General features: G+C 42.0%; 2 protein-coding genes across 3 annotated transcripts; both read right to left on the reverse strand.

Moving 5' to 3' along the window:
• Positions 1-3,302: 3,302 nt before the first annotated feature.
• On the reverse strand, positions 3,303-15,249 carry LOC103722545 (uncharacterized). The gene is made up of 7 exons (XM_008813139.6): positions 13,828-15,249; positions 12,369-12,545; positions 12,115-12,264; positions 8,786-8,887; positions 8,555-8,625; positions 8,373-8,440; positions 3,303-4,578 (listed from the first exon to the last, which is right to left on the reverse strand). Exons 1-7 carry the CDS (start codon positions 14,077-14,079, stop codon positions 4,337-4,339), a joined length of 1,062 nt encoding a protein of 353 aa, XP_008811361.3. The 5' UTR covers positions 14,080-15,249; the 3' UTR covers positions 3,303-4,336.
• On the reverse strand, positions 15,179-22,625 carry LOC103722546 (BEL1-like homeodomain protein 9). Of its 2 annotated transcripts, none has more exons than XM_008813140.5 (6): positions 21,780-22,625; positions 18,634-19,004; positions 17,961-18,021; positions 17,005-17,703; positions 15,904-15,944; positions 15,179-15,748 (listed from the first exon to the last, which is right to left on the reverse strand). In XM_008813140.5, the coding sequence occupies exons 1-4, from the start codon at positions 22,476-22,478 to the stop codon at positions 17,164-17,166; spliced, it is 1,671 nt and encodes a 556-aa protein (XP_008811362.2). In that variant the 5' UTR covers positions 22,479-22,625; the 3' UTR covers positions 15,179-15,748; positions 15,904-15,944; positions 17,005-17,163. The 2 variants fall into 2 exon arrangements, with proteins under 2 accessions (XP_008811362.2, XP_088569883.1); XM_088713757.1 differs by having other exon boundaries at positions 15,528-15,763.
• Positions 22,626-27,764: the final 5,139 nt, after the last annotated feature.

Here is a 27,764-nt window from a genome sequence, read left to right on the forward strand (position 1 = left end):
TAGTTCATATAGTTTATAGATCGGATCTGTTCTGATACCATTTAATAATTTATAATCTTTTGTAAAAAAAATCTAGCCAAAAAGTATTATTTAGATTTTTTGGTCCTACCTAGATATTCAAGATCTATTCAGCACATAACTGATACAGGACTAAACATATATTGACATCGATCCTCGCATATAGAAGTCTCATGTATATATGTATTGTTTCTTGTATCATAGAAAACAATATAATGCATTTGAAATGTCGATGATATCCCGGCAGTCACTCATTTCCTGTCCATTCTGACTTGCCATTGGCCACAACCTGAACATTTTCTGGGGACGGTTCGTGAATGTTTCAGTTACCACTTTTCTTTTCTTTTTTTTTCTTTTTGGATGGAAATTTTTGCTTGTTGATTTCTAACATGAATAATTTGGTTGTACTGTGAAGCCTTTGCCCCTTCTTTTTGTAGGCTGGCTTCTGTTTATCTATTAAAGCATTTGTTGTTTCATTAATTAACTTGGAATTGCTTTATTCATTTTAATAGAGTTCTTATATCGATTCCATTCGGAAGCCGCTCGGAGGCTGACGGACTTCACCACGAGGCTAGTTTGCTCAAATGTCTGACTTCACTCATCTTTTGGCATTTGCATCGGTGATTTGCCTGAAGATAAAGAAGTTGTTCATATTTGTAATAGCTTTTTTATCCTCGTACTCTGGTTTTCTCGTTCTGTACTTTTACGTGTTCCACACTTGTAATTTTAGGTTCTAAAGGTTCATCAGAGACACAAAAAAAAAAAAAAAAAAAAAAAAAAAATCATTCTAAAATTCAAAATTTTAGTGATTTTTCATGTGGCTTGACATATTAATCAAGTTGGATATATTGATTCGAGGTGCGGTGCGAGGCGAGAATAAAATTATATCAAAATGGGTGCGCTTGTACCTTTTAGTCTCTTTGTCCCACTTACCATATTGCGCGTTAAATTTTGTAGTGTTCCGCGAGTCTTGGAGGATAGCAGTGCTTGGCCTCGGCACCTTAACCATGAACGCCAAGCGCTTGGCCTTGGTCTTCTTCGTTCTTCCAAGCCTCTTCGCTCTCAATAAAAATGAGTACAACTTGCTCTCTCAATCACCCTCCCTCTGTCCCTCTCTCTCTCTCAAAACAGAAAAGAAGAAAAAGAAGAAGAAGAAAGCGACTTTGCAAAATTGAGAAAGAAAACCAGACCTTACTAACTGTGCCATTCATCAAAAACATAGAAGTATTTCCTTGGTAGCTCGAAATCTTTCCTGTAATTTTTTACTGTTATTTTTTTGTAATATTTGATTTGTTTTCGGTAGGATGGTAATCTTTGATTGTTAAAGGTAGAGGTACCCTATTGGACTTCTGAAAGCAATCTCCTGGTTTCTAAATTTATCTCCACCATCTTTTGGACAGGTCGAGTCACTCAAAGAATGGATGACAGGGCATCAACTCTAGGCCCACTCGCCATCAAACGCTGCTTCGGGAGAAGGTGCGTTGATGGCTTCAAATCTCGAGTGGTTTGTTGGAGGAACTGCCCAAAGTGCGATTCCAAGTGCCCACCTTCACAATCCATGAGCTCAGGCAAAAGAGTTCCAAGTGCCCACAGGCACTAGCAGCTTTTTTTTTTATTTCTTTCCTTCCTCTGTATCTGCCCACGAGGGCATTTGCTTCTCCGTGTTTTCGGCAGCAATACTATTGCTTCTCAATTACGGGATCCATCTGTCCCAATCTCCGGACCACTTAATTTGTCAGGGTAAAGTATTGGTCCTTGATAGCGGAACCAAGTAGATGAGATGAAAAGCAGGCTTCATACAGATGAAGATAGGGAACAACTTTTGGCCGTTCCTCTGCTCACTCTCCATGGATGTTGGGAGGATACAAGGAAAGGAAAATAGCTGGAGGTCCAATTCCAACTGTAGTGGTGAGGCCACATTGCTCTTTCGATTAGGGCAGAAATTGAATCAGAGACGGATCAAATACTAGTATATACATATCCATCTTTATTTTATTTGATAAATACAGATATGGATATGAATGTTAGTCGGATCCAAAAATTCATATCCATATTTGTGTTTTAAACAGATGCGGATACCAAAAGTCTGGATATAAATCAGGTAATTAAAGATATTACTAAGTGGATGATAAATCAAGTTAATAGCATGTTAACATCACCATTTATTTTTTTTTTAAAAGTTCATGAGTGCCACATAAGATTAAATAGGGTTACAAATAGAATCTATTTTTCTTTGGCGGATATGGATACAAATACAGATATTAGTCGGATGCTTAAATTTCTATTCACACTCTAATAGATTCAAATACGAACATAAATCCGAACGGATATCATCCGCTCAAATTTTTATCCATATTCTAATAGATTTGTATTCGAACATAGATCCAAACGGATATTATCCGATCCACTTACACCTCTACTTTTAATTTCCAAGGTCCGGTGGTTACAATAAAGATTCTATAGCCACTGCTAAGAAATCATCCAGAGAAGCATCGACTAGCTAAGATTCTATTTTTCATCCCACTCCATTAAATGATGGATTAGCATCTCAAACAATTTATTTTTTTTATAGGAACAAACTGAGTAGAGGCGTCAAGAAGAGAGCATGCTCGAGTTGCCGGACTGCATTTTCTTGCCCTTCCACTTTTGTAACCTCAGCAAGTCATTATACGAACAGACCAGCCTAGTCGGCCACGGAGCACCGGCACAAAAATATCACTCAATCCTGTTGGTTTCCAAATCCGTGCGCGGTCCCTTTCGTAGGGCTGATGGAAGACTAGACTGAATTGCATAGGCCTGCCGCAGATAGACTAAATATTAAGAATAGTGCATGTCTTGGCTGTGGCTCTTGACTCGGTACATATTACCTTTCAAGATATCACAGCATCTAAGCAAGATTATCCTGTACAAGCTAACAATAATTTCGGGCCTTCAAACACAAGCTTCATAGCATTCAGATAATCTGAAACATGAATACATAACACAGGGCTGATCTTCACCAGTACCAGTGCGGTATAGATAGAACATATCATGTGCCTGCTGCTTTTTTCTTCCATTTCAAAACTCAAATGGGAAAGACAAAATTATAAAGGCTGACTGCAAGTATGATGACACAAAGCAGACCGAATTGGTCAGAAAACAGATTGAACAAATAATTAGTAACCCCAACAACCAGAACATGATCATGATAATTAGGATAAGCAAAGGGAATTGAACTGGTTCTGAAATAGGTTGATCAGTAACCAGCAACCCAACCAGTCAGAATGAAATCACAATAGCTAAAGTGCCGAAAACAATACTTAAATGTATAGCCAAACAAGGCAATTTTAAAGTATGTCCACAAGCATCAAGAATCAGCTTTATTTAATCGTGTGAACAGAGACAACTAGCACATTCTTTATGATTACTCAATCTTCAAACAGGTCCCCCTCCCCAGAATGGCTTCCATCTTTATATCACTGCTTATCAAACAGGATTTTCTGAGGTGAGGATGTCAAGAATTAGAACTTCAGCGTGCCAATTTGAATCATAAGTTTGACAGTAAGCCAATACAATCGATGGATAGAAACTGCTCCTAATTGGTGGGGCAGCTGTTACTGTCTCTGTATGGCAAGATCATCTTGCAGTTAATTATCACTTGCACACAGGAATTTGTTTACTCCTGCCTCTCCTCTGAGGATCAAAATAGAGAATTGAGTCCATCAGCTGAAACTATAACAGTTTTTTAAAAGATTTAGATCCCTTTAGAGGTAGCTATCCAAGCTGTGAAAGACAACTTTGCTACATATGAATAATCTATTGCCAGAAAAGAGCCTCTTCAATATCTTCCGCTACATTCTTTCTGGTATTGAAGCTAGTAATTTCCTGAAACTATAACAACTAGCAGGATACAGGTGTTAGTCTACTAAATGCTCCAAAGAAGTAGAATTTCCAGAATTCCTAAATACTCAACAATTCTTTTTTCAGTAAAGTCAGATCCCATTTACACCATGACAATATCAACAGGAAGAGTTGAAAGAAGAACTAAATATTTTTTTCTCAAAGTTAAAAAAATATGGAAAATACATTTTGATGAGAAAATGATCGCAAGCAGCAAATGTAAGTTGTATAGCAGTTACATGTCTTGACTTACGCATGAAATAATTATATATCTATACACGAAATGAAAACCTTTTTCATGGCAGTAATTGCAAAACTTACTACCACGTGATTCCCAAGGAGTACCACATACTCATCATCTCTAATAAGAACTCAATTATGTGTGTCAATGGCAGAAATCAAAGATCAAGATATGCAGCATATTAGAAAGTTGCCAGCACTAGTCATCATCTGGTGTGCCTGACAGGAATGACTTGAGTATCTCGTAAGTCATGAAAACAATGCCAACACTGGGAACAACTTTGCAGTACTCTGGCAGAATGCCTCTATACAAGCCTCGAATGCCTTCAGCGTGAACTATGTGCCTGAATGTCCCAAAAAGACCTGAGTTATAAACACGAGCCCTCCCAGCTGCACCTTCCAATTGCATCCTCCTCCTCACAAGATCCAATGGAAATGTCACTGCAAAATAGTAGACGAGTCAGCATTCCACATGCCAAACTTGAGCGACAAAAAATCTAATTTTTGCAGTAGGAGCATGCACAGCTGCAATCGCCATCCTGCATACTAACTTGCAATTATCATTGATCTCATAATTTCATAAACCATTTATATAGTTATGGAATGCCAAGAATCGTCAATGCCGACAGTAGAACAACACTCCAATCAGCGGATGGATTAGAACAATAGAATCAGCAAAACATATATTTTAGCACTCAAATGCACCATAAAAATAGATTCTATGTCATGGATGTCTCAAATCTCATGTAAAATTCACAAACTACATCAAACTGATTCAAAAGTCAAGGATCTCTCTCTCTCTCTCTCCCCCTCTCTCTGCATGGATGATGTCAAAAGGACACTAGCAAATCCAATGAGCTTTAGATAAACATCTATATAGAGAATGCATTATCCAAAAAGTTGCATAATGCTCAAATAGAACACGCAGCATAAAAGAGAGCTTGATAATGACCTGTCCAATGGCTGCAAAAGGTAGTCAAAGTGTGGCTGAAGTAGAAGTTGAATTTCATGAACTGACGGACAAACATGCATATAACTATGTTGGAATGAAGTTAAAACAGATATTTTGCGATGCAACATGATCTTGCAGTCAGGCTAGCAACTGGTTTGTGATCTTCTTAATAATCTGAGAGAGGACACCAAAATCAGATCAAGGTTCGAAAATGCAGAAATTTCTGTATATGATCATGTGCAAGGTCCGCAATCTCGGTACCAGATACTATATCGATACCTTATCGGTTCGGTTTGGTATGGTACGATACACTTCTGTACCAAAATAGCTTTCTAACCATTTTTCTCAAGTTTTATCTCGGTATGTCTAGATACAGGTTGGTACATCTCGGTACATGCCGGTACGCACCTCGATACATCTCGGTACAGAGTGGTACGCCTTGGTACAGGGCTGTACGGGGCTTGTGCCACTTATATCGGACGATTTGGGGTGGTACGACAGACCATGATCATGTGAGTTAGGCTAGCAATTTGTAGAACATATCATTTCAACTTGGCCTATCATCTGTCAATTATAATAAGAGAGACCCAGCATAGCACTCTATGGTCCACGGATGCCAATGTTCGTAGACATGATGATCTTAGTATATGGGATCTTGTACTAGGGTAACACACTTGGTTTGGGACCTTCTCGGAATCTCGAACCTGTACCGGCTTCTCCAAAAGTGCCCTTAGCAAAAGTGTTTTTAAAATATCCACTTTCCTGCACCTACACCTGCTACCAATTCTGGCAACTACGAAACTGATTCTTATCAAATAAAGGAATAGTCGGGCAAGAGTATGCAATAATAAAGAAAAAAATAGCAACATTTCTATTATAAGAGGGAGAAAGGGCAAAGAAAACTTGATGGCTGATGTTGAGGAAATATTCCATCCCATTTTATACTTTGTTCATGGCTGAAAAAAATCAGAAGCTACATTCTGAATCCCCTTCGTGAGTTATGTGGCCACAAACATTGATCCACGAGGATCACCAAACTCAATGCAGACCACTTTGGCTACTACATGTGGGGTTAAACAGGGTTCAAGAGCAAAATCCATCGCATCAGAAAGCCGAGTCGCAGCCAAACTTCCGAAGGCCATAATTTGGTTATAACAATGCCCGATTTAGATTTTTTTTTTTGAAATTGTGTATCTTTTCGAGATCTACAACTAAGAGGTTAAATTGGGATGTAATTCCACTGTTAGACCCCGAAACAGGCTGGTCAAACCGAAAGTTTCTTTTACAGATAAGATTTTGACCGAGCGTAGCTCTCCATCCGATAAAAATTCGGCGAAGCAACAGAAGGCAAAGTTAATGTAGAAGTAGAAATCTATCTCCTTAATTTTTATTTTTTTTACTAGAAATGTCTATTTAAAAAAAAAGAGTCCTAGAATTATGAAGAGGAATCCGACCCAAATTATGTTAGGACGGACCTTATATTATAAATAGAGGCTATATACCTCATTTTTTTGAAGGATTAATGAAAGAAAAGGGGACATAAGCCCTACTTTCGAGATTCTTCTTTTTCTAGTTTTCTTTTGAGAGATTCAAGTTGAGCGGGTTAAAGAAAATCTTTTTTCTCCTCGATCGGATCAAGCGTGGCTTTCATAGGAGATCAGAGAAGTGTCTCCCTCATCTCAAATGCCCATGGTCTAGGAGACCTAGCATCTACCCTCTCCTCAAAAGCATGTGGTACATACCCTAGATTCTAATATTTGGTACATGCATTACCACATATCTTCCGATCTGAGTATTTACATACATTGCATGTTTTGTAGATATATAGTGATACATAAGCTCTAGCCCAAGCAAGTATTAACAGTGGTCCATATCATGTGCCTCATGTATTCAGATCTCGAATTTTAAGGCTATATTTTCTACTTTTATGCGGTTGGCCTTCTACATTGCAACTGGGCTTAACTAGTTGAGCCAGAAAAAACAACTTTAATTACAATCAAATTAACAGGATATTAGTATTTTATCTGCATGTAATGGCTTTCCTTGCATATTAATTTATTAGGACTACAATGTCTCTCATTATCAAGTCCTCAATGCATCTCTCCACTTCTTCTCTATCACTTTTGTTCTTCAACACTTGTTGATCTAGAACCCTGTTAGTGCCATGTAAGAAAACTAAATTCCCCTTAATAAAATTAAACTTGATACATTTTGTATTCGACAATGTATTAGAGGAAAATAAATGCTGGATATGGTTTAGGTATCTACACAGTTGAAACTGAGATTGCACTTCTGGTCTACCTGCCATACGCAGAAGACTTAAGAGATACCATGACGTGATATGGAGTGTATAGCAAACATGTGAGCTATGAAGCATAGACATGGATACAAGATAAAAATTACAACATGACATGGATTCATCAATACAATAAATCTTGAAAATGCAGGACGATCTGGCCAAGATACGTCAATGAATACACACACACACACATATACATATACATATACATATATATATATATATATATATATATATATATATATATATATATATATATATATATATATATATATATATATACACATATACACACATATATACATATATATACAGATATACATATGTGTGTAAAAAAAATGCATACACAAACACAATAGGCTATCAAATATGATGGCATCAACTTTTACAAGTTTATGATTAAATCATCATTCAAATCCATAGACCCCAACACATACTTCATATTCAAATAATAACATCGTAGACTCCAAAATTAACCATCCATTTAAAAAGTTAACATTAAAAAAAAAATAAAGAAAACACCCTCCCTCTCATTTTTGAAGGTATTAAAAAGTATCTTGAGTGTATCCAGGAAGTATCTGGTTTTTTTTAAAAAAAAATGTAAAATATGGTACTTAACACAAGGATCAGATATATATCCAAGAAGTATTCAACAAGTATTGGCATCTGATATGCATATGATATGAATAAGCCATGTGATTTGAAGTATCCATGCTTCTTCTTAGCTTGTGAGGGAGGGCACTTGTGAATCTCAAAGCCTCCCAAGTCCACTTTGGAGGGGACCAAACCCACATTCATCAAAGCAACATCTCAAGAAATAGGTATTTTAAAGTAACATAATTTCACACTGAACAAATGCAAAAATCAACAGACTACTACATACAAAAGGGAACAAAGAAACATAATCCACAAATGTATTTGTAAGGTCCACTTATGTCATATTCAAGCTGTAGATTTCATCTTGTCAAGTTGCCAATTACTTGCCTGTTGATGATGCGACGCCAGAAAGACTTCCACAAGCCAAGTTAACAAGGACTGCATTGTCATGTGGCCTGATTTCAAAGAATCAAAATCCGCATATTAATAATAATCAGGCAATGAAAAGAATAAAATTGCATAGCACACAAAGCTCCAAATTTTATTTAATCAAAGTGCATGCCCATCACCTTTGTAGTTGCCACTGGGATCTCAATGTTTCATAAACAGAAAAGCTGATTGCTATACTAGGTCCAACCCCCTGCAGGTAACCAATGGTCAAAGTCAACCCAAAATGTTTATGAAAAGCTGATTGCCATACTAGGTCCAACCCCTTGCAGGTAACTAATGGTCAAAGTCAACCCAAAATAAATAAAAAACACTATAGCCGCAGCTGAAGTAAATAGCAAGGACAATTTTACCAGTAATGTTGCTCCGAGGCCCTTATATAACCCTTTTGCACCCTCATCTCTGCAGATGGCACAGAGTGCATGTGAAATGCCTCTGTAATATATAGTTTTTGTCTGCAGAATTTCAAATCACACAAATCCATAATGTATCAAAATTATCTGCAATTCCTGCTCCAAATAACAACCTACAAACTACATAACACATTAATAACACACAAAGTCCCGCAATGGTGAAGATATTTATGCCTTGGCAATGATAAGAAAAAGCTAATGAACTAGTCAAAACATTAAAAACCTAACTTATGTATTTTATCAATTGATGGAGGTTGAAAATATTGCAACAAATACTTGGTTATTCAAGGCACTTAGAACAATAATTGAAACCAATTAAAATAATGAGCTCATGTTATACTTACGCTACATGGAGCCAAAGAGGGGCATCCACCTCATACTTTCATAGCCTGGGTTATTTTTTCATTGTTACAAGACATCTAACACCGCAGATGTATATACATGCTCACTGTCTTCATTCGTTATTTTTATCCAGTGATTCAAGAATGCAATTGAAAAATTCTGTTATTATGAGAGGAACATTGGAATACCAATTCAAAGTATTGCTTATCATAATATGATGAATCATGTCAAACATAGGTGTTTCGATTATTAACATTATTCTTCATCATTTTTTTTCTTTTTTCACACAATTTTCCTTTTCAATGAACCAATCTTCACCAACAGTCAGCCAATGCATAGTAAGCAACTCGATTAGTGAATAAAATGGCATAAGCACTGGAGCCTACTCGGGCCCTAACATTAGGTGCACAATCTATGTTTGAGAAACAAAGAGTGGTGATATAGATAGGAAACCATGGATAAGCATTTGAAATGGCTTGCATCGAACAAGAATGCAAATTTAAGAGAAATTAATGGAGAAGAATTAGTATCACCTCGACACCTACTGACCATGATTGCTGGGAATGAGATTTATTGGTTATAATAACATGCTTTTGCAAGATAAATTCCAAGTTTGCAGATGAATGCATATCTCATGGCTGTTAGAACAAAAGGGGAGAGAGAGAGAGAGAGAGAGAGAGAGGGGGAGAGAGAGAGAGTTGAAGATACTAACAGCTAGAAGAATAAACTCAGACCAAATCACGTTGAGATGCAGAGATGGAAATAGTGATTTGAAGAGAATCGAACTACCAAAAAATAGACAAAGTAATGACTCTAATATATTTTTAGAAACACGCATAAACTGCTTCTATAATTAAAAAGTGGGCATGAAGTGGAACGACAGCAATATGATGATGGCATACATCCATTAGATTTTTCTTTTTTCAAAAAAGGAAATGAGCCATAGAGGGCTTACAAAACAAATGGATAACTCAATACAAAAGGCAATCCATCATTCATGTGAATAGGAGCAAAGAATATGTTCCAAAAATACAAATAAGAATTGTAACTTCTAGATGAAAGCTACATGTATTAAGTGACTGCAAGTCCAATGATAATGGTCCATGATTCATGTAATGACTGCTACATACTTGTGCAACTACTATCAAGGCCAAGTCATCAAATTCTTAAATAAAACTTCATCCAAATGAAAACAATGGAAAGAGTACTCTATAGCAGTAAATGCATAAGTTTATCGGGCCTTCCAAACGCAATTTGAAAGCGGCTCCGCCGCTTCCCCTTTCCAAAAAAATCCACAAACAATACCGATTCAGGCTATCAGAAGGAAGATCCAAGGCTAAATAAGGTGTACTTCCTCTCTCCTATCTTCTTCCCTTCTTTTTTTTGAGATGGGGAGAGAGGCTTTAAAAAATAGCTCAAAAATTGCAAAATAAGAAAAAATCATGCCAAAATTTGACTTGAGCTTGATTTTTTTATATGTTGTAAATGTATAGACGATGTACACGCTAACCAGCCACAGTGTTCTTCCAGCTGATCAGCCACAGAAGAGCTAGTCACCACATGACTCCTTGTCTGAGACATTCTCTCAAAGATTTAATCGAGAGATGCTTAAACGAGGCCACTACGCTATCCGGTCGACTCGATCAGGAAGGCAACATACATTCTTTCAAGCAGAGAGAAGCACGAATGGTAAGAAGGCAGTTGCCCAGCATACCAAAAAAGAAAAATAAAAGACACCTACAGTCCTAATGGAGAGTGTGGAGGAGTTAGTACACTCAGATTCAGAGACGAAGAGCAGCAACAATGACAGTTCTGATGGTCATGGATCTGCCAACCAGGAAGAGAGTGAAGGACAAGGACCACTGTTTATGAGACACAGTCGTAGGGTAGTCTTCGATTCACTGATAAATTTCAGTTTATGCATACTAAACAGAATAGGGACCACAGTGCACGATCTGGTAGAACCCACGAGGATATGATTGTATATAGGATACGAACCCCTCAAGGTCATTTAGGAGGACATAATGCAACTGCACATGACCTCGCACGTGAAGTAGGATCCATACACGTATCAGGTTTCAAGTCATATATTGAATCCCATTATCTGCAGCCACAGAGAATCTATGACTCATACGGATACGGATATAGATATTGTGTGTTTAAGGCATTTTCTGGTGACTACTATCCTACATAGCGTGAAGCATCTTACGAGTTGGATTTTGCTGTCGGCATATTCGAATAGGTCCCTCCACAGCCGTATTATCAGCCAAAGGACATCTCTCAAAACTAGAGCTTTAGCGAGAGATGCGAGAGTGCTTATAACTCGGCGCGCGTTCTTTATAGTATGAGAATGAATGTACAAGACTACAACGCCGCTTGGTTAGAGAGGTGGGCTAATGTACCTTCTGACTATGAAGATGTTCCGAATATCTAATGAGAGGCATCGCCACTTGACCTAATTTTAGATATCGATATGTATGTTGAATTTTAAATGTATGTAATTGATTATATTATTTTTTTAATTTTTACATCACTACTTAATTTGAAAATATTTTATGTTATTTATTTTATGATTTGTATCATTTTAAATCAATATGATGCATCATCAAGGTTAAACCGGAATCATAGAAACATCAAAAAATATCAAAAAAAATCAAATTAGACTTAAATTCATTGAAAAAGTTCAAAAATAGTGTTTACCAATTAAATTTTTTTGAAAACTACAAAAAAAAATTAGGCATGCCGGTTCATGAACGGGCACGCCCTACCGGTTTAGCGGACCTTAATTCAAACCCTTGAAGAGAGACCAATAGGCCAAATTTTTTGTCCAATTTATATCTGGAAAACTAAGAACTTATAACTTCAAATTGCTAAAGTTGAAACTAATTGATGGATGGCTATTTGACTTGTAAGAATGGTCAGATTACCTGAGCAGCAAGACGCGTCCTCACAAGGTCCAATGGGTAGGTCATAGATGCAGCTGTAATGCCTGCCAAACCACCACCTATTAATCGCACACATACATCTGCACTAGCATACTCTCTATGTCTATCTAGCCCGGGAATTAACTGTAGAAACTGAAGAAAAAAAAAGAACAGATCATGAGGATAGAATTAGAAACCACAACATCCAGTTAGCTGACAGGCCAATGTATAACACTCCAGCAAATTTTCATACTTACATGCTTGTAGCGTTCATAAGCATAAAAGCTAATCGAGGAATAAGGTAAGCGGTGAGCAATAGTAACCAAATTTCCCTTCCAGAATGCTCTAAACCCTTCCTCATAAACAATACGGGAAGCCTCACGCCATATGCTAGCCTTGCTTAGAGTTGCAACATCAGAATGCATGCCTTGCACCTACATAACAAAATGCCACAGAACTAGTTGCTGAGATAAGAGAACAGGTTTGATGCAGTGAAAGACTAAAAGACTGGATTCTACATCTATGACACCAACCAATACAGCTTATCTGAGAATAAACCACAAAGTTATGGGCCTATACATAATGACAGAAGAGAAATTGGACAATTGGAAGTAGAAGAATGGAGATTAAAAAAAAGAAAACATGATCAGCCTAAGATCTTCCTCTTCACAGGCCTTCTAGAAAATGCATCACTATGTCCATAACATGCGATCCTAGTGCTCAATTTAGAGTAAATTATATCCAAACCACCAGATGTTTAACAGTTAAGCAAACTGTAAAGACCCATTATCGAAAGAATCTGTAAGATAAGTTTAACAATTAATATTGAGGTCTAAATTTTAAGCTAATGATTGCAAAGAACAGGCTATCTTATTATAGGGAATCACAGCCTTCCATGCTTCCTCACACAAGCATCAGATATGCCCAAGTCTACAACAGCCATCCGAACTCTCTTATATGCCCTGCAATTGTCCACCACTAGCATACTAGTAAATGGACTGTGGAAATAGAAGATGGAATGACAATAGTTGCGGCATATTATCATGGATTGGTAACTCCCAAGCAAGGAGACTTTCATTTCTCATTTTCCAAATAAGTGACCAATACTTGCTTTAAGCCAGATGCATCTTCATATGAATTGGAGTCTTGAATTGTTCACAATATTCGTATACCCTGCTATATTCCTATTATGTATTAGACATGCAACACAAGAGTCTGGGCCATTCCAACTCCATTTGTTGCTAATAACAATCATTAGAGATCGAGGAAGTTCATGGCTCATTTTGACTAGGCACCTCTGAGTTTCAGGATCCCACTTGATCAGCAACACAACTTACCAGGGTTTACAATCAGGCACTCGCGTAGCTATGGATATTCATACCATCCCATTTTTGGGGGGGCTCGATATAGAGAAAAAAGCAACTTTAGTGCCTTTCCAATTAAGAAAAGCCTGGACAGCACGACAGAGAACTAACATTATAAGCTGGGACAAACCATGTGCGCTAGATAATATTCAGAACCCCCCGAAGATGATCCCATGAATCAAAATATTCAATAAGTCGAATCAGTTCGCGCTTATACCTATACGAGAAATTTCAAGAGCACCAGTTTTCCCCCTAAGAAGAGAAGGTTGAGAGCATACGAAATTATTAACAAAAAAAGGCGAAAAATCCCTCCATTGTAGCATAGTAAAAGAGGGGGAAAGTGATAACCTACCTGGAAGAGGATGGTGAGGCGAGCGAGGGGAGCCGTGCAGGTCTTGCTGATCGCTCCGGCGACCCCTCCAGCGAGGAGATGCGCCACCGTCCCGATATGCGGCTGCTGCTGCAGGCCCTGCTGCCGGTTCCGCTGGTGGTGCGCGGCGGAGAACCGGCGGACCCCACCGTCAACGGCGGCTTCGTGGCCGGAGGCGAGAGCCCTCTGCCCTCCGCCCTCCACCACCACCCCGACCCGCGCCTCCGTCTGCATCGCCTCACCCTGGATTATGGTATATACGAGAACGTACCCTCGGAAACCCTAGAAACGAGCCCAAGCAGCTCCGACATCCACGGACACCAGCCCCACCAACCGCCAAATCGAATTCAAACCCTAGAAAGACCTAAATAGGTTCCGTTGTATGCCGGATTCGAGGGCTTCTTTTTTTTTTCGGAAAAAGAAAAGAATAATTCAGAAAGGAAGATGGATAGACCACGCTGCTATGCCGGTTATGAGGATATTTGAAGCAAGAAAGCGGGGAAGTGGGAGGGAGTAAGGTTGGGTTTCGTTGAATCGGACGGTGGAGATAAAGAGTCCGCGAGACGAACACGGGAATGCGAAACCCTAACACGTCAAACCGACTGCGGGATCAAGAAGCACATGGGAGGGAACATCCGCCTCCGGTTCGGGTTTTTGGAATATTCCTAATCTTCAACCGCACACGTGGCGGAGCATGATTTGCAAGAGCCGAAGCTCTTCTCTGTGCGATACGGCAGCAGCCCAGAACCAATCCGGTTGTCAATTTTATACAGGTGGCCCAAGCTAAATCTCCAAACGGTAAGGCTGCGAGGCCCAAAATCTGTCAAAAAGAAAAAAAAAAGGGAATAAACGTGACACTGCTCTGCTGGCCATACAACTGTCATGCAAATGTCCGATCAGTGTGTCACACGTTGTGACAGTTGGCTAGGGCTTAATGACCGAGCCGCAGGAAAATGGGCAACATGCTCAGGCCCTGTTAATCTGCATCATTAGACCTTTAACAATGTATCGTAAAAAAATAATTTAAACGCATTGTCTATCTTCTCTAGAAAATTTCTTGCATTTCCTAAGGTTCTAAACCAGCGTGCCTGCCATGACGAGAAGCCTCTTCAGTCTGCCATGTTCTTTACCCTTCATCCACGTATTATTTCTAAAGAAAAGGTGAAACGTAGTTAGAAAACACAAAAATGATTTGCTGTGCACCCACTCTACGCGTGTATGTATGTATATATATATATATATACGAGAGGGAGAGCGAGAGTTAGTGGTCTCCAAAATGGCGCCGCTATACCTGCACCTAGGTTCGTACAGGTTGGGAGTTTGGCAAGATATCTTCCCATCTAATACTAAGATAACATGATTACTGTTTAACAGAGACACCAAGACCCATCAAAAAGACTAAAACCAGAGGAGTTATACATCAAATGCCAATCCTATGATATATCTTACAGTTCATGTCATCTTCAGGAAGGCAATTATTCTGCACACACGGTACATGACATTGCCAAGACGTAAAAATGTTGGCCACTGAATCTCTGTCCCAATATGGTAACCCTGCTTCACCAGTCCCGGATATCAAGCCTCTCCTGCACCGCTTAAAATACCACCATCCAATCCAATCGCACATAGAGCGCCATGCCCCCAATAAATCGAATTAAACGACACCAAACAGAGGTCAAAAATGCTCAACCCAACGCTTTTGACTTCACAAAAGTTTTAAGTACTTCGATGCCCAATGATCCATTTGATACAGGATTGAGTGCAAACTATAGCCATCCTCCTGGAATCCATCCAAGACTGGTATAGATTGGACAGAGACTGCCAAAAACGAAAAAGCTGCCTTGAATCCCCGGGACACCGACCCGTTAAGGACCCAGAATCACCTCCTAAACAGCCAGCCATCCTAAACATAAACTTGCTTAACATATAATTAGTTGGATTTTTCCAACATTTTGCTCAAAAAGAAGAGGAAAAAAAAATCTTGCATGCTTAGCAAGATTAATGTGACATACAAGTGCAAACTTTACAAAAGTAGAAATGCATCATAAATAAACTTACAATTTTCTGAAGTGGAGATCGACCTACATTCCTGCCATATCCTGTAGAGAAAAGCAAAAATTAGCGATGCAGTCGATGCATGGCCATGAAAGCTAAGTTCAATAAAGAATGCTAAACATTTTTTTCATTAAAAAAAATTGAGAAACAAGTTTGACTTCTTGTTGGATAAGATAGTCCTGAATATCCATCTATGGGAAAATATAAGGACATTGAAAGAAGAAAAAATTGGTCAAAACTCAAGGACACCAAATATATACAAAATAGATTCTCCCAACCCTTCAAATAGAAACGATTTTAATAAACTGATGTGTGAGATTCATGTGGACCACTATAACTAATATATACTATAGGCTGGATTGGGCAGGATCCGGAAATAAGATACACCAAATCAAGAGGGGGAATCACATGTCAAACTTCCAAGGATCATAACTTAGCCATACAACAGAACCAGATTAAAATAATCATTGTTTTTAAAAAAAATGGATAACTTTTCGGTCTTCATAATGTGACTCTACCTCGTAAAGGGTGCATAGCTAGCGATTTTGCTCAAATTCCATCATTTAGACCTTGAAATGAGCCGGTCAAAACTGAAAATTTTCTCTTCAAATTTTTTTTTGACCGAACGTATTTAATAATTAGGAAAAAATTAGGTAAACCAACAGAAGACAGTCGATATAGAAGTCGATCTACTTTCTGTAGAATTTTATTTTTTTTATATTTATTTCTATTAGCCATGTCTATTTTAGAAAAGCTAGTCCTATTCAAAGTAGAGAAAAAATCCAATCCGAATTATACTCAAACAGATCTCATTATTATAAATAAAGACTATGTTCCTCAATTTTTAATTCATTAATAAAAAAAAAGTGTAGACCTTACTTTCCCTAAATTTTCTATGTTTTTTCTACATCTTTTTGAGATGCTCAAGCCGAGTGGATTGAGAAAATTCTTCCTTTTTCTCGATGGGACTATAAACAGTACAACATGCTTTACCATGCTTAGTCTTCACTGCTTGCAAATAACCATCAAAAGTTTGTGATCTATAGCTTTATAAAAAATGACCCATCACATTTAAATAGGAAGCTTAAACATAAAATAGCATACCTTATGATTCATGATGGCTATAATCTTCTGCAACCATGCCTGAAGAATTAGAGTTACTTCTATCCCCGATGAGTATTTTGGTAGCCTATGTTGGTATTTTCGAAAAAAAAGGGTTTTCTGCTCCATTCTACTGGCTGAGCTGATTTCACACAAGCACTTTCATCCAACAAAATCATGAAAGAACTGTCCACCTAGGTTCTTTCCAAACTGCCACTCTTGCCCATCAAATGCACCCATTACATAAACATCATTGCACTCTTCAAGACCAAAACAATTAATGACATTCAACGGAAGAGGCTCTGCCAGGCAAACCCCGCTGGCTTGGTGGAGACCAAGAGTAAGTGAAACACCTGAAGTTCCTCCAGCAGCAACATCCAAACCAAATCCAATATGCTGATGACCAGGTACAACATCATATACAAAGTTACATGGCTCTTGGGTATGATTGGGTATCTGAGTGAGATCATCTTGAATGCATTTGGTTGTTGGGTGTTCATTCTTTGGGCTGTTGGCACTTTGAGCTGGTCGAGAGTTACAGGAAGCAGCAGTAGAAGGTGATGGTAGCTGAGATTGCTCATTGGTGACGTGGCTTTTATCACCAGCTGAAACTTTATGCAATTGTTGCATCTCAAGAGAGTGTATCTCTTCAACCATTGGTTTCCAGAGTCTTACCCTAGCATTAATAAACCAGTTTGAAACCTGCTTGAATGGATGTAGTAAAATATTGCATGAAAAAGAATTCATTAGATCATCCAGGGGAGTAAAGAGAGAAACAAGCATTACTACTGTGGAAAAGTTCCACCAAACTTAAGATTTAAAAAGGGGGAAAAAAGAGAAAAGTGTAAAGATTTAAAGAGCAATGCCCTTATAGACATCATAGAGAACACATACACCTAGAGGGTGCAGCCTATTATTTTCCATGAAGTGATTAACAAGCAAGAAAGAAGTTTATTTACCTGATTTCTTGTGAGACCCGTTTGTTTAGACAACATCTGCTTGTCAGCATCGGTAGGATATCTGCAAAAGATTGAATATCAGATAAAACTATCCATCAGTCTCGCTTGCAGAGACAAGCACATGGCGAAAAAATAGAATATCAGATAAAACTATCCATCAGTTTATCTTGCAAAGATAAGCCCACGGCAGGTTCCCAGCAGTAATGTTTTACACCATTCCTTTATCATATAAACTATTAGTGGCTTGGACAGTGAGACATGCTTTAGTCATATGGACATAAAGTAAAGTGTGATGCCAGCAAATAGGTTAAAAGCCACCACATTTTGCTAATATCAGATAAGCCAAAGTGTGAACGATACAGTCAACGGCCTTCTGCTAATAAAAACTCTGATTCCAAAAGTCAGAGGGTAGATTTTCTCTTTTCAGTTTTTGTTCTATTTTATTAGCGACATCTCAGAAGTAGGGATGACAAAGAAAATGACTTTTCAGCCTAGCTGCTGGGTCTATGTCAGGCACTAAAAGAGTTTGGCTCATAAATCATGAATACATTTAGCCATGACGAATAGACAGGGAAAATTGCCTCCAGGAAGTGAATGTCAATACCACCTCCAAGGCTCCAACTTACATGACCAGCCATAAAGCCAAAGCAAATTTGAAGGGAAAGCCACTTACGGGTGCAAGAAATGTTCAAATAGCCAAGCACGTAGGACAGACACCGCATATTCAGGAAGTCCTCTCTGAGGTCGCCAAATATGCAGCTGGCCAAAGGTACCTGAGTTGTTTACTGTTCGTTGAAGACAAGCACCATTGTTAATGAGCCCGAAGCTTGGAGCTCCTTCCCTACTGAGACCTTCTTTTCCAATAATCTTGTTTGTGTGATGAAGCTGATTAGAAATCATAACTCTGAGACGTCTGAAGTGGCTTGACATTGCATTGAGGGCCATGGAGGCATAAGGGGCAGTGGTACTTAAGCCAGCTACAGATTCAAAAGACGTGGTGACAGCTTGCACCTGCTGATAGTATTGCTTATACCTTCTATAGACCTACACAGACATCAATGGAGATAAAATTAGGAAAAGAAGGAAATATAAGAACAAGGCCGAATAAGATATGTTGCATTGGCTCCAGAAGTTATTACAGTAAGTCATCAAAGTGAACAAAGAATACTACTACAGCATTTGCTCAAAAAACAATTGCTCAAAAAAGAACACTACTAAAGCAAAAGCAAATTAAATCAACAAATTTGTAAAACCTATTACAATTCCAATAGGGATTTTGAAAGCAAATCTATATAACATTAATTAGAAAAACCTATGCGCAATGACTTCATGTCCAGAGCAGACGACCTAGGAAAGGTCAAACACAAGAATAAAGGAGAACAATTTAAGAGTCCAAAAGTAACTGCAGCCTTGGATAGCATTCTAGTCTCACACTTTGGCATATAAGCTGTACCCTAAACAGAGGCCTTTATGAAAGTCCATGCAGGCTGTCTTGTGCCAGAACTTGCCTTAGTTAAAATTAAAGCAACAATTAGAGAGGGTTCACAAAATCACAAACTTGTCAAAAAGATAAGCTTAGTCCTGTCATGGAGTCTAGAATACATAGGAGTTGCAGACTACTACTAACTGCAGTTTGAAAGGGAGTTTTTGATCATTACACCATCAACAACAAGACCATGAACATCACAACATTTAGAAAGCCTACCAAACTGCTACAAATTCTATGAGACAAATTTTCGTGATAGAGATATTAAAAAAAAAAAAAGAAGCATACCCCTAATTCACTATTATTTTCATACTAGCTAATACTGAACATTCATCATACTGTTTAATGTGGCAATGACAAGCAAAACATCAATAAATCCTAAAACTACTTGTTATAACTATTTCATAATTCAATTTTAAAATGGCCGAGGACAGCTTGACTCGTGATCAGAATACCTCTCAAAATGAAATGTAATAGTATGTAAATTCGCAAAAAACAAGCATTTGACGGAAGCATGAAGAATTCTCACAGCAGGCAAGATTAATCATTACGTTATCTCTTACTATTAGAATACCAAATCCACTTACTTTTATTTGCAGTGGCAGATGCAAGCTGCCAAGAGTTCTTTTCTTTGACCATGAGAAATATCAAATATCTTAGAGGATGAAGCAAAATTGTAAATATTCCTGATTTGCTGACATCTCTTTTAATTTGATAACAGTATAAGCTCTCGTCCAGCTAAGCTGGAAGACAGGTGCATGTGGTCCTTCTGGCAAATACTTGGACATCATGTTTTATAAAGCTTAGCTATTTCTGACAATATCAACTGGGAACCACGTAGGGTTTCACTATCATGGCACTAACAAAGATTGTCAAATCATTCAATGGGAGAAAAGAAAACGAGATAATTTGACATCCTTTATAGACTCATGGACAGCTTTGTGAACTACGCAAACAATATGTTATCTTCACAATCTCTCAGTGTGTATTTTATTACTTATCTTGATAACTGCCAGTAGCACCCTAGTTTCTCCATTGTGCATAAACAGTGCGAGTATAAAGGCAAGATTTTCTAAAGTAACTCAACATCATAGTTTTAATGAATCTGAAGATTTACCTGTGCAGCTTCTGTAATACATGTATGAGCTAATCTTCTTAGTAAAAGGCTGGCCTGTGCAAAGCTAGTTTCCTCTCTCCGTCTTTCACTACCTTAACCATGAGAAAATCGTTTGGTCTCTTAAATGAAATGTCAGATTGGCATAACTAGTGTAGCTAAGACTAATCTTTGGAACTCTGTCGATTTCCTCCCAAAAAATATTTAAACTCTGGAGATTGGAGAATGCATTCCTGCATATCAACAACCGAGTCTCATCTTGGTGAAAATAATGTCGCAAAACACAATATGTCATCATGTTAGATATCCCCTTGGAAGCAGCACCCAACTCAATGATGACAGCACACCTTGGTTAGTGGATGAGCCAATGAACTGTGATCTTAAGATTTATAAGTTCAAACTCCATCAGAGACAATCCTTAACCTCATAGAAACACCACATTTAGAGTCGGACCTTCAACCCCAAATTTTAAGAGTCTTGCTCGTCTCAAAGGCTCTACCACCATTTATTTTCTTACACGATCTAATGTTGCGATCTTTTTGCATGTCATCATTTCTTTTCTCAAAATCGTGGTCAACTTCTAATATTCACGCTCGATTTAATTTTTTAGCAACATGTTTACCAAAATCCAAAGCATTTAGCCATTATCTGCCATGGCATCTTCCAGCTGATTAACTAGTAAGCCTAGCTTACCGCCATGATCTACACTAGAATGATGCATTAATTCAGGAGAACCAAGTAAACCCTAGAATCTAACAATCAAAACTTCCAAGCGATGAAAGGATATCTCCTCAATTGAAAAGATGCATGGTGGCTAATCGAGTGCATATGTTACTAATCATGGATCTTCGCTGTTTCCTAAATAATCAAGATCACCATCCAATAAACCCAGCAACAGCGGTGATGAATAGATGACATGACCATGATCTCGTGCAGTACCAAGATCCCACCAGCTGTACGTTGCGTTCAAAATCTTTGACATGAAAGAACATCGCGATATTTTTAGCTTTTAGCACAGCAACACGCCTCGAGAAACTAGCAGCATCGAAGAGGTCCCAGAAAGAGGATCTCGGCTCCAAAAGGAATAATTGAAACAAGTTCTCACAAAGTCTTTTCATCGCAGTCAAAAAAAAAGAGAGAGAGAGAAAGAAAGAAAAGAGAAACAGAAAAAGAAAAAAGAGAAGCGAACGGTCCAAGAAGTCGAGTTTATGGGGCTCACCTCATCAAGCATGGAGATAAGCCTGGACTTCTTCCACTGCTGCTCCCTAGCCGAGATCCGGCCGTCCTCGTTCACCTGCATCCGATGATCCATCGGCGATGGCTCCCGTGGATCGGCATCTAGAAGCATGTCACCAGCACCGCTTCCTCCTGCTGCTGTTACTGCCCTACGGCCGAAATCGCAAATTTCCTCGAGAAGTTGTCGAGCAGGCTCCAGGAAGCTGGAGCGGTTTAAAACCGTGGCGTAGCCCGTGAAGGGCCCGAGCGGACCTACACCGAACTGGTGGCGTGCAGGAGGTGGAGGACTGGAGGCAGAAGAAGAGAGGGACAGAGAGAAGCCCTGGTTGGAGATCTGGCGGTGGTGGTGCGCTGGGAGCGAGAGAGTGTTGTGGTGGCCAGAGAAATGGGAACTGGAAGCGATGCTGTAGTTAGGGTTTTGAGAGTAACAGGTAGAGGAAGACGACGAGGAAGAGGAGGAAGAGGCCAGAAGGAAGGAAGTGACGGTATCGGCGGGGTAGAGCGGCCAAGCGGTGCTGGGATCGTGGAGTGAGGGTAGCGAAATGGGTGGAGGAGAGTCCTCCGACGGGAAACGGAGCTTCTCCCTCCGGCTGTGTTGGGGCACGTGGTACATCGGATGCTGTTGCTGCAGCTGCGCCTTTCCTCTTCCGACGACGGCGAATCGCTCCGCCGCCGACGACATCTTCTTCACCTCAGCTCTTCCCCTGGACTGGGTAACGGTTTTCTTTTTTTCGTTTTTTCTTTATTAATAACAACTACAGGTCTCTTTCCTTCTTTCCACCCGGAGGGGCAACCAAGAAAGAGAGAGGAGGAAGATGAAGACACGAAAGCGAAAGCGAAAGCGATAGCGAAGGGAAATAAGGGGGCGGGACTTAATTATAAGGGGTCGAATTGTTAAACATACACCCTCTGTTGACAAATATGCCCAACCATGTTCGAATCTGTCTCCCATGCCCTAAAAGTTAGTTTGAGGATTACGGAGTGTATGTAATAAATAGTGATTCGCCACTAGTTAATTTAGCTTAAATCTGTGATTGGGTGGAGAATATGGGAGTCGCGTCGGGCGGACTGCAGCGGCCGTCGCACGTGGGATCCCGGAGTTGGAGGGTGGTGGGACCTTCATCGCGAACCCGAATCCGGGAATAAATCGGCGAGGAAATAACAATAATCCAAATCTCGCGGTAATGTTGTGAATGGCGATGATTAGAACCCCAGGTCTGGGGGGATAGAGAAGCGGAAAATGATTCGAAAACATAAGATTATTACATGGACCAAGGCCATCGTTAACCACGTGTCGAGGGTTCGTACTGGTCTGCTGAGGAATAATTATTCTTGGCTTTGTTTTTTTTGTTTTCGTTCAGATTGGTTTTGCCCCTTACGGGGCGGGTACAGTGGGGGGGTTTATGACGGTGCTAGGGGAGGGGTGACGTCGTCTGCTTCCAGACCTGCTGTGGCTGAGAAGCGAGAGCTTAGCGGAGAGAAAAAGAGACCGTAGCTTTTTATTTATTTATTTATTTTTGTTTTGTTGACTGCTGCAGCTTAGCACACCTTGGTCGTCGTTGTGGGTTTTTTTTTTTTTTTTTTTTTTTTTTACCGTCTGCTTCTGTGCGGCAGAGCTGCGGCCGCAGATCTTTTGCTTGAGACTTGAGAGGAGCGCCCGAGTTTCCCGTCGGTCCGCGGATTCCGAGGCCCGGTCCGCCCGATAGTTGTACCGCTTGTGTTGCTTTAAACGGTACGAACTGGAAACCGGGGACCGGTAAGTGAAAGACTGGGGACATCCGATAGCTGTACCGCTTGTGCTGCTTTAAAGTTTAAACGCCAAGAGCAGGAAACCGGGGACCGGTAAGTGAAATATTGGGGACATGCAAAAGAAAATAAAGAGGTCTTGGTTGGATTACTCTCTATATGGCTCAGATAAATAATTTAGTTGAATAACTTAGAATGGTAGGTAACTATGTACCATCTTTGATTATATCTAAGATATTTTTTTATAAAAAAATGGCAAAAATTGGTTATCTGGTAAGACAAAATCTGCAGCCTAAATTATTTTTAAGCTTATGATATCTGTTGGGGGGAATAAGATTTTTTTCCAAATGACATAAATGCCCCTAAGAAGCCGTACAACTTCCGACCCCGGACGGCCGAAGTCGGCGTCCGACTTCGGAACGCCCGACCTCGAGACCTCCGACCTAAGAAAAACCCCGATGTTCGAGGTCTACTCTTGTCAGCCACCTACTACGGCCGTGCGCCTCTGAGGTCTGGCCGAGGACCATACCCTGACGCCCCTCTGGCATTTATTGCGCATGGTCGCTGTAACTCTCCGGCTTACTCCACAATAAATGCGGATCTCCGGCTTACTCCACAATAAATGCGGATCTCCGGCTTACTCCACAATAAATGCGGATCTCCGGCTTACTCCACAATAAATGCGCATGGCTCCTGTCATCTACGGACTCTCAGCTCTCCACGGCAAATCAGCCCAGCAGAGTCTAATCAACTATGATAAGTCTCCGACCTCGGCCATACCTCCGACACCAATGCAATAATTCGCCTGATAGCGTGCTAGTTCGAGCTGTACGACGCCCTCACCGCCGACATCAGTGCAATGATTCGCCTGACCGTGCGCCGACCCGAATGACATGCCGAGCCGTACTACGGCTTCGCCCTGTTACATCGCAGGTAAACCGACCCCCGCCTATAAAAGGGAGCCTTGGCCTCTCAGGAGGGGGTTGAAAAAGATTGAAGCACTCTACAGACACTGTTCATCTCCTTTCTACACTACTTGCCCCCTCCCTGACTTGAGCGTCGGAGGGCCGGCGCCGGAAAACCCGGCCACCGGCTCGTGTGCAGGCACTCAGACGGAGGACGCCGCCAGCTGACGGATCGCCGCCTCGCCGCGTGGGCCAGCCGTCCCTTCTCTCCGACCGCCCCAGACGGAGGACGCCGCTCGCCGACGGACCGCCGCCCCGCCGTGAGAACTCGCCGCTCCCTTTCCTCGACCGAAGATTGCCCTCAGGTCCAATTTCCAGCAACAGTTGGCGCTAGAGGAAGGGCCCGAGTAGCAGTCATGAAGTTGAGAAGTAAGGGAGCCTCTAACATCTCCCGGCGTCCCCCGCAAAGCCCTGGACACTCTGTCCAGAATTCTCCAACTCCGGCTGACCCAGTTCCTCAGGTCCAGCCGGAACAGTTTGACGCCTTGGTACAGCAAGTCCAGGCCCTGGTCGCCGCCGTTCAGAGTCTGCGGCGCGATGAAGCCTTACCTACGCTCCCCCACGGGCTCAGGCCCCGCCGGAGTGTCTCCCCAACGGCCCGGTTTTCCCAAGCCAAAACTTGCATGGCTCTTCTAGAGCCAACAACGGAGAACGAGCTTCTCCCCGGAGGGAGTTGCCGGGAGAAGGTTTCGATCGGAGACCCCAACTTTCTGAGGCAGAGTCAGCCCCGGATCACCGTGAGCCGGCGCAAACCACAACGACAATCCCACGGGTGGGGGAGCTCGACCGGAAAGTTGAGCATCTGGAGCATCAGATTGCGGCGCTCCACAGCAAGAAGGCAAGACAAGAGGGAGACTTTGAGTTCACCACCAAGTCCCCCTTCTCCCGCCAGATCGAGGATGAGCCGGTTCCCGCGAGGTTCAAGATGCCTCAGGTGGAACCCTACAACGGGACGACCGACCCTCTCGACCACCTGGAGAGCTATCGGGCCCTCATGGCCCTACAAGGGTCCTCGGAGGCCATACTCTGCAAGGCCTTCCCAGCGACCCTCCGAGGGACCGTTCGGCTTTGGTTTTCTGGACTGAAGCCGAATACGGTGTCCTCTTTTGAGCAGCTCGGCAGGCAGTTCGCCACCAACTTCGCTGCCAGCCGGCGCCAGCGACGGACGTCAGACTTCCTCCTCGACATCAAACAGAAAGAGGGGGAGCCCCTCAAGGAGTACCTGGACCGCTTCACCGCCGCCACATGGGAGGTTCGCGAGCTAGACCAGTCGATGGCTATGTCGGCTCTGAAGACTGGGGTTCGCTCCTACCGATTCCTCTTCTCCATCGAGAAGAGCTTCCCGGCAGACTTCACTGAAATGTTGGCCCGAGCCCGGAAGTATGCCAAGGCCGAGGAGGCAGTTGCATCTAGGCGGGGGGCAATTGAGCCCGCCTCCAAGAAGCAGAAGAAACGCCGCGAGGAGCGCGGCCGACAAAGGAGCCGATCCCCCCGCTGAGAGAAGAACCTTCCCAGACTGAGAAGTCCGCCCCGACAGCAGATGCGATCTCAGCAAAGGACCCCTCCTCGGCCGAGGTCCCCACCACGGCCTCGGACGTACCCAGGAAAGTACGAGAACTACACACCCGTCAACGCTCCCCGGGCCGAAATCCTGATGGAAATCGAGGGTCGGGACTTCTTCCGACCCCCGCCTCCTATGCGAGACACGGGATTCCCCCGGAATCCCAGGAAGTATTGCCGCTTCCACCGAGATCGTGGGCACGACACGGAGGACTGCTACCAACTCCGGGATGAGATAGAAGCGCTCATCCGACGGGGAGTACTCAACCGGTTCGTGAGGAACCGACCTGAGGAAAGGAGGCCGGCGGAGAATGTCGCACCAACCGAAAATCCGGGCGACAACAGGCCCATCGCCGGCACCATCAACATGATCGGGCGGGCCTCGGCAGGAACGGCCGCCCAGAGAGCACCCCCGAAGCGCCCACGTACTGGTGAAGTCATCTCGTTCTCGGACGAGGACTTAGAAGGGGTCGAAACCCCCCATGATGATGCTGTGGTCATCTCTATGATTGTAAATAGGTTTGATGTAAAGCGTGTCCTAGTTGACAATGGAAGCTCAGCCAACATTTTGTATTATCATGCCTACCAAAAAATGGGATTGACAGAAGGGCATCTCCGGAGAGTCAATGCCCCGTTGGTTGGGTTTACCGGAGATGCAGTCCCGGTTGAAGGTGAGGCTAGCTTCCTTGTCACAGTCGGCCTCGCCCCCCGGGAGAGCACTGTGAGGATGGACCTCCTGGTGGTCCGTCTGCCCTCGGTCTACAACGCCATCCTTGGGCGCCCAGGGCTAAATGCCCTTCGAGCCGTGGTTTCAACTCGCCATTTGCTCATGCGGTTCCCCACCGACCAAGGAGTAGGCGAGGTCCGCGGAGACCAGCTAGTCGCCAAGCAATGCTACATGGCGGCCCACACAGTAAAGCAACCAGCCGAGGCGCCGGACCACCCGATGGGCCCTTCGCTGCCCATAGAAACCCTCGATGCGAGGGACACCCTCTGGAAGAAGCAAGTAGAGCCCGGTGAGCTCCTTATTCAAATCCCACTACAAGAAAATTTTTCCGAGCTAACTGTGCAGGTCGGCTCCGGCCTCGGCGCCCGCGAGAGGGATTGCCTTGTCAGCTTCCTGCGGGACAACGCTGACGTCTTCGCCTGGTCGCCTGCGGACGTGCCGGGAATTGACCCTGGAGTCATGGTCCACCGACTCCAGGTAAGGCCGACCAGCAGGCCTGTGAAGCAGAAGAAAAGAGGCTCTGCTCCGGAACGACAACGGGCTGCAGCTGAAGAGGTGGACAAGCTCCTCGGAGCCGGTTTCATCCGGGAGGTCTCCTACCCGGACTGGCTCGCCAACATAGTCCTCGTAAAGAAGGCCAACGGAAAATGGCGTATGTGCGTGGACTACACCGACTTGAACAAGGCCTGCCCAAAAGACAGCTTCCCCCTCCCGAGCATCGACCAGCTCGTCGACTCCACTTCAGGACACCAACTGCTAACTTTTATGGACGCCTTTTCAGGATACAATCAAATCCGAATGGCGCCGGAAGACGAGGAGAAGACGGCCTTCATCACCGACAAGGGCACCTACTGCTACAAGGTGATGCCCTTCGGCCTGAAAAACGCTGGGGCCACCTATCAGAGACTGGTCAGCCAAATTTTTAAAGACCAGATCGGCCGGAACATGGAAGTCTATGTGGACGACATGC

The sequence above is a fragment of the Phoenix dactylifera genome, chromosome 17 (genome assembly GCF_051530095.1).
Source record: "Phoenix dactylifera cultivar Ajwa chromosome 17, Ajwa_hap1_PhDact_Kaust_v1.1, whole genome shotgun sequence".
Taxonomy (NCBI): domain Eukaryota; kingdom Viridiplantae; phylum Streptophyta; class Magnoliopsida; order Arecales; family Arecaceae; genus Phoenix; species Phoenix dactylifera.